At 42.9% G+C, this 8131-nt stretch overlaps 1 protein-coding gene across 1 annotated transcript; it reads right to left on the reverse strand.

Moving 5' to 3' along the window:
• Positions 1–4431: 4431 nt before the first annotated feature.
• LOC104514580 (mastermind-like protein 1) lies at positions 4432–7629 on the reverse strand (the record flags this gene model as incomplete). The annotated part of the gene is made up of 2 exons (XM_010158310.1): positions 4432–5423; positions 7515–7629. Coding segments are annotated over 2 exons (1107 nt in total), but the record flags the coding sequence as incomplete, so codon positions are not given.
• Positions 7630–8131: the final 502 nt, after the last annotated feature.

The following is an 8131-nucleotide window of genomic DNA, read 5'->3' on the forward strand; positions in this document are numbered from 1 at the left end:
AACTTGCTAGCACCAACATACTAACATCCAAACAGCCGCCGCTAAAGCTGGGCTCCTGTGGGCACTGACGGCGCCGCAGGTCCCTGCTCCGCTAACCAACGAACCCGTAAGCACCCCCCTTCAAAAGCTCAACAATCCAGCAGGGTCCGACAGACCCATTTTGCCATTATTTCCCACATTATTTTCCCTTCGACCCACCAGCTCCATGCAGCAGCTTAGGGACCTTGTCAGCTTTAAGCCAAAATTTTCAGGCAGCTTCCTGCCGGTGCTTCGTTCCCCGTTCAGAAACGTCAACTCGCGCTCGCAGTACGCGATTCTCATTGCTCACTCCGACTCCTTGGTGCGATCTGCCTGAGCCGAACAAATACCGTTGTCTTTTTCCAAGTCTCTACGAAAACAATCTGAACCACTGAGGCTTGTTGTTTTGAGGGAATCTGAGCTTATTTTTGGAACTCTACCATTTTGCATGTTAGGTCTTCAGTAGTACTTAATCACAGACTGGTTTGGGATGGAAGGGACCTTAAAGACCATCCAGTTCCAACCCCCCTGCCATGGGCAGGGACACCTTCCACTAGACCAGGTTGCTCCAAGCCTCATCCAGCCTGGCCTTGGACACTCCCAGGGATGGGGCATCCACAGCTTCTCTGGGCAACCTGTCCCAGTGCTCCCTACCCTCTCCAGCAGGAACTTTTCCCTGACATCCAAGCTAAACCTACACCTTTTGCACTGGTAACCTCCACCTCTGCAGCCCTATTTCCTAGCTCAAGGCCTACAACTGCTTTAAAACCAAGTCCATAAACAGCGGGTGTAGCCTAAAACCTTGTTTTCAACAGAAAGGCCAGTTCTGGCCTGTTTAACTGGACTTTCTGAACCTGTCGGAACCGGTAAGACAGAGCAGAGGAATTTGAGCCTTCCTACCAGGCTGACCACTGCTGTGTGCTGGAATGAAGGGAGCCGTCTCAGTAGGAACCAACAACGCTGAACTCTTGCTCAGCTCACGCAAACGTACAAAATCACACCATGTATGTTTAATACACTAGCAAAATATTTATTTTATAATGATAAAACAGAAGTGAAGGATCTTTTTGGTGTGCACCAGTAATTGTAGTAAAAGAATAAGGGGATTAATGGACTCTTTATACATTTCAATGACAAAAATTCATAAAGGTTAGCATCAAATTCAACTGTTCTCCATTTACAAGCATAAAACTTACCATAATACCCCCCAAACACATATATAAAGAATTATAGTTTTAAAATCTATAAAAAGTAAAAAATATACAGTCAGAAGATCTAACTCTTATTCAAATCTTTAATATAAAATTGTAAACATTTATTTACACAAAGGAAATGTGTATAACAAAATTTTGAGCACCCTTTTCAATTGAATCGTGGTTTTTGGAAGGCAGTGGATGTTGCACAGTGACACTCTCACCTTTCCTACCCAACCAGAACCGCAGTTTATAAATAAAGCCATGGGCGGCTGGCTAGGGACAGTTCAGGGGAGATAGTTTTATTGCTCTGAAGCCGCAGCAAATGGAAAGCCCAAGTGCATATATCGACAGCGACGTGTTGAAGGGCACGAAGGCAAAGCCCAGCCCTACCCACGCACCTATGTACATCTGAACCGTATTTTCATTTCCACTGAACCCTTTCAGCTTTGTTACAGCGATCCCGTATTCCCAGCGGCCTGACGGCGTTACGTGGACAGGGACCAAAACCAGAGCGAGGGCTGTTTTTTTCCTAGCAGGTTAAATGCTGTCTGGATCCTGTTCACATATGAAGACCGATGGGCATTAGAAGCCAATTTTTGCTAGAATCACAACGAATTTTAGTTCAACAGCACCATGGGAAGGCCCTGTCATCAAATCTAGATCCCTTCCTGAACAAACCCTGTGGTCAGGCAGGGCAATATCCACCTTAGCTTCCAGAAACAGTGGAGGAACGAGTACATCTGCATTTTCCTGGACACTTTGCTGGATTGCCTTTTTTGTAGTAATAATGCAAACAGCAGATGTTCTTTTCCTCCAACTAAGAAATCACAACTGGATGGATTGTATTTTGACTTATTCAGAACAAAGCCTGTGTGCAAAATCTACTGGAAAACGTAGCAGATTTCACCAAAACCTAAGCAGGGAAGAAAGAAAACCTGAATCCTCTTACCCTGTTATTTCTCTCAAGTGTTTGTAAGGGGGAGAAAAAAACTAGTGACACTGAAGGATGTCACTTGAAATTATGAGGTCCCAAGCACCCCCAGCAGGAAAGGAAGGCACACTGGTGCAAAGTTAACCCTTAAAAATAAAAATACAGGAAACACTCCTTCCCCTGCCTCTGCTAGTTTATATCTATATTCTTCTAGTGACACTTACCTCGGACCAGTTTGGGTTTAACTTAACAGTAAACCAAACTCCCTAGCTCTTTTCTTAGATTGCCAGCGTAAGAAGAGTTAGCATCAGTTATTATCAACTACTTATTCTAGAAAATACCAGAAGTGTCAACAACAAAGTCACTAACACCCTCGTCATCCCATCCAAAGACAATCTTTATCTTTTCAAAGGCTCTACAAGGGATTAAGTCTGCTTCAGTGAAGTTTTATCCACTCTTCAACGGTGGGACCCACTGACCATCTTTTCACCAACAGACCAACACGATACAACATTGAATCTGTTCAACAGAGCGTTAATTCTTCCACACTAGGTAAGTGTGCTGGACAAACCATGTTCCACGCGTATTTGGAAAGGGTTAAAGTATTAGTGTTAAAAAGCAGTTTTTAAAAGTGCAAATTGTCTCATAAAGGAGCTGCAGATACAGTAAAATACTTTCCTTCTTTGAAATCAATGTTATCCTTCACTTCCCTTGACCCACTCTGGAAGAAAACCTCTCACGCATCTCCGCGGTGCGGAAAACTCCCGGAGAAGAGAGTCTGTGTCGAAGGAAATTATTTTAAACCACAATGCTGGGTCTGGTTAGAAAGTTTTAAGGAGTTTTCCAAAAACAGTGGATTTTAAAGGGAGGAGGTATTTGTGCATTTAAAACAAAAGCTTTCAACTTTATTTTCATTTTGAAATAAAGGTTAAGGCAAGATGGTTTGTTGCTGGATAGGGGATTTTTTTTGGTAGAAAGTAAGGACTTAGGAACACTGACAGTTCCTATTACTGTTTTTGTCCTTTCTGGGACTGACCCCAACATATGGGTAAGAGGTCTCCTTGGGCTGAGCTGAAGAACCAGCATCTGCTTCAAGGGATATTAAAAAGAAGTAAATCCACCAGTCTACAGAAAAATTATCAAACTCGTAACCCAGTATTAAACAAAAAAGTATTTAAAGGGGGAGACTTCCATATTGGAGCAACCCTGATACAAGTATTCTCCCAGGCTGCCTGTGCTATTATTGCCAATAAGGACTTTTCACCTCTCAACCAAATTCTTTTTTCCTCGCTTTTACCCCGAAGTGACAAAGTCTTGTGCTCACTGCATCACTGCTAACTCTGGGGAATGAGCTGATCTCACAAGTTAGCTTTACTTTTTACAACAAAGAAAACTAGATGAGCAGTCATGAAGCAAAGCCTTCGTTTAAATACAACTACCTTTGGAAATAAGTTATGAAGAAACAGGTGCAAAGTAAATGGCTTTACAGTTCATGTTAAACCTATTATAGTTTAAAAGTTCTCCCGTAAGAAATTCCCCCCTTTAAACACAGCAAGGTATAAGCCAAGAACTGTGCCTCTCTACAACAGAGTGCAAACTGCAGCTTAAAAGACTACAATCTATTAAGACGACTACCTAGACTAACTGGCCAGGTTTTAATACTTTCTTTCATCTATCACCAGCATCTAGAAATATTTACCGTGAAATATCACTTGCTTATTGAGAGTACAGGCACATGCTTCAGCCACGGGGAAGAGAAACCATTCAAAGTATTTTGCAAGCGTACTCAGGTGCATACAGCCTCTTCTCAAACAGAAAGCCAGAAGTTTGATGGACAGGACTACGACAGCATGTCAAGCTATGAACAAGTAACGACTGCAGGTAATAGCTGCAGGAGACTAAGCCCTAAACACGATTTGTGCAACGATTTGCTTTCTTTCTGCACTATTTCTGTGGAAATCTGTTTGGTTGTTTTTAAATAATTAAAAACTTTAGAACACTGCAAGTGAGATTTCTGAAAGGCTGGCTAGGACGTGCACCATCTTTTTTTTTTGACCTGTTCAAGCGTGCGACGCCTCAGAGACGGCAAGATCCAGCGCCCCGTCCCCACAGACCTGCCTGGTGCGCCATCACCGCTCGTGGAAAAGCGGCTCCAGTCCCTTTCCCAACCATTTACCTCCAATACCTGCAAGTCTCCTCAATGCCACAGGTTTTTTGGTCCAAGTGTTGTTTATATTTCATGAAATAATTAAAAAAAAAAGTAGAAACCCCCACCCCCAGCCCATTCTAATGAGTTCCTAACAACTCATCCAAATCATTCATCCACTCCTCCGAAGTCCTGTTTTTCAGCAGCGAGTCTATCAGGTCTGTGTCACCAGTTAAGTTCTGAAGTCCGTTATTGCCCGACTGGCTGCTGTAGGCAAAAGGCAGCTCCTGACTGGTTGTCCTCACAGGGTACCCCTGACTACAGTGCAGATTACCTCTGTTGGGCATTGGCTGATTTGGATTCTGATTGAAAGCATTCAGATCTGGAACAGTCTGGTTCATGCCAGGCAGGACTTGCTGCGAGGGCACCTGCTGCTGCGTGGGGGGGTTTGTCCGCTGCTGCGCGCCTAACGACGACGATAACATCTGCCCAGAGACGGCAGCGTTCATGGAGGTCATCGGTCTGCTGGTGCTTAGGCTTACCTGAGGCATTCCTTGGGCAAACTGCTGGTTGGCCATCTTTAGATGAGTTTGCTGCATGTGGAAAGAGGAGCTGGCAGTAAATGGTCCTAAGCCACTGTTTGCTTGTGTCTGGTTGTTGATATTAGGGATACCTTGGTGTTGCCAAGATGGATTTTGAGCCCCCATAGCAGCTGGTACTCTTGCCATCTGTGGCTTAGATAAGGTTGGATTCAGTGCCCCTTTATTGTGCTGCTGAGAAATACTGGAGTTTCCTAAGGTGTTCTGCCCGTAGCCAGCAGGAACCGCAGCCCCCTGGCCCAAGCTGCCTTGTCGCTGCATCGGTGGCTGTCCGTTGGCACTCGGCGTGGCATGCTGGGGAACCATCTGGGTCATACCTGACGCCAAGTTGTATAATCCCCCCCGCTGAATGTTTTGCATATTGGTATACTGAGTCACCCCGCGATCCTGCTGACCGGAGCCCGACTGGAGCGGAGGAACAGAACTGTGGCCAGGTCCCATCTGAATCATGTTCTGGGTCTGCGGAAACATCCGTGGACTACTGGAGCTGGATTGTCCTAAATTACTGACCCCGGGCATGGCTGGAGATGACCCTGAAATACAAAGAGATACTTTGAACAATAAATACCTGGGTTCAACCAGAGCCAAGCTAGGCTCGTAGGCACACTAATCCAGAAAGGAGGCGCCGCTGCCTTTGGATAAACCATGCAGCCAACACAGACAGCAGCGCTTTAATTAAAAAGCGTCAGCTGCTGCTCCAGTTAGCACCTCCACCTCGATCTCAAACACAGATATGCCAACGTCCTAAAAATCTGAATGCCGCTTCTAAGGGTTCAACATCATCAATTTAAAAATAATTAAGACTTTAAAGGCAGGACTCCGATATTCCTTTGTCAACAAAGGTTTGCACACATACTTTGAAGTGCACGTACAACTTGCTAAGCTGTTAAAAACTACCACTTACTGCACACACACCCTGTCAGTTATTCCATGCACACCCTCTCTATCTCATTGTACGACCGTAGGGTTTCCAGTTTTCACAATTCCAGAAATTTCTTGCGTTTTATATAACTTTCAGAGATATTTGGTCAAGTACCTTAGGACTTCCACAATGAAATATTTGCTATGCTAATATGCAGTGCTGACAACCAAGCAAGGCGATTTGCAAAAATAAGTCTTCTCAGCAAACCAAATAAAGTCCTTTATGCTTTCAAATCCTGAGAAAAAAAAAGTTTCTTCCTGTAGAAGAAACAGGCCCTGACTTCAAGCAAAATAAAAGGAGAAAAGCACTGTGAAGTCTATCGCATATAATGCCCCCCAAACACACTTCTAACAACCAACAAAGGGAAACCTATCTACACTAGTACCTTCTCTACTTTCAAACAAAAACGTGAGCTGCAGAATTTTTTTTATATGTTCAGATAACTGAGGAACCTTATCATCATTTTATTTTTTATTCAAATATATTCAAATATAATTCAAATTATATTGAATTAATCATCAACAAAGCACACCATAAAAACACCAGTGCTGGGGAAGGAGCCTTAATTGGGCAGTAGAGTGAAGAAGTAGTACACACAGCAGATTCAAGATGCAGGAAATAGTTACAATCATCATTACACGGAAATAATAGTTTTAATAATACTGATATTCATTAATAGCAAAACATCCTCTAAGAGGTGTACTACTGTATTTCTGCAGAAAAGTGGCAGGAGAAAAAAACGTTTCAGTGCAACATTTGAAGGACGTTACTGATCCTGTGCTAACACACAGTCCTTTTGTACCGGCCAGGTAACAAAACCCAGTCACGGCTCTACTAGACCCTGCAGCGTCACCAACGCTGTCAGAACGAGGGTATCACTTTTCTGTTTGCATCTTTCCCCTTCGGTATTTATTTCTGTGGGAACATGGAGAGTAAGGAAACAAAATGAAGGGAATAAGCAGTTTTTGGTGCTTTAGGTTTGTGATAAAAGACAAGTGGCTTCTTGATGCCCTGTTAAGTCAGGATTTTTCAGGTAAGGAGATGAGTTTTTACTGTTCTCTAGTTCTTCCACATTCATTAAGCTATTCCAGCCCATCATCTTTAATTTATCAGCATTAACAGAAGACATACCAAGCTGCTTCTATAAAAAACACCCCAACAAATACGTAGGATACTAACGTGTAACAAAGAGAATTCGAATTGCACTCCCCTCTAAAGGCAACAGGGATAAAAATATTAGAGTTTTACACTCATTATAGTAAATGAGAGAAATAATACATCACTTATTTTTCTTTAATGAGGCCTGTGATAGCTTCAAGCAGTAGTGATGTTAGGCTTCAGAAAAAAAGCTGAAAGCTTAAAAAAGCTGAATATGTGAAAGTTAAAGGAGAATTTACAACCTGCGAAGGAAAATGGTAGTATAAAAAGGCCTTCAGATCAAGGAAGGTACTTAAGAATTTTCCCATTTCCCAAGCAATATTAAGAATCAGAAGCTTAAGTTGTCCCAGATATTTGGGACAGGGCAAGCTGTTAATTTACAACTGAATCAGAGTACAGTCTGAAAGTTTTAAGGTGTGGTGACATAGGAAGATGTTGTAATAAATTAATTAAAAGCTATCCAATCCAGGAAATTCGAAGACACCTTGTTTCTCACTCCTGGTATTTTTTTCCTGCAACTATTCCAACTGCCTTATTTACTTACCTGTGAACTGTCCAACCTGTTGCTGGTACGGATTCTGTGGCTGATCCTGATACTGGGGAGGTGGTCGAGTCAGATGCCGCTGCAGCTGCTGCTCTTGCTGCTGCCGCTGTTTCTCCTGGGAAAGGTCCAATGTGAGACAATTAGAAAACAAGCCAAGCTTTTTCCAAGGGTGACTATCTTGAATAAAAACAAGCTATCTGCATACTCTTCTGTGGAGCTGGTAATTAAAGGGGCTTCTGCAGCCTTAAAAGTCACATCAGACCTTTGTTCTCAAGGTTCCATCAGTCAGTTTAATCTGACGAGTGACAAGACTAGGAACTCAGAGACACGAAGACAACAGCGTGCATTAAGGGCGCATGGCAATGCACGTCCGAAGCCTTTAAAACCTTGAAAATCTGAGCTGTTCGTCTTCTAATCAGTAACATAATCAGCAAGCGCTTTAGCAATACTCTGAGGACACTAACAGATACAAAAAGAGCAAAAGTGAGCATGTATAAAAAAACGCATACCCACTTTTTCGCTCTTTGACCCCAGATCAATTTATTTTAGACCTCTCTTTAGAAATCAAAGTACAAGTCAAACAGCCATAATGTTACACAGAAAAATAAAAGCTGAAC

The sequence above is a fragment of the Eurypyga helias genome, unplaced genomic scaffold (genome assembly GCF_000690775.1).
Source record: "Eurypyga helias isolate BGI_N326 unplaced genomic scaffold, ASM69077v1 scaffold7979, whole genome shotgun sequence".
NCBI lineage: Eukaryota > Metazoa > Chordata > Aves > Eurypygiformes > Eurypygidae > Eurypyga > Eurypyga helias.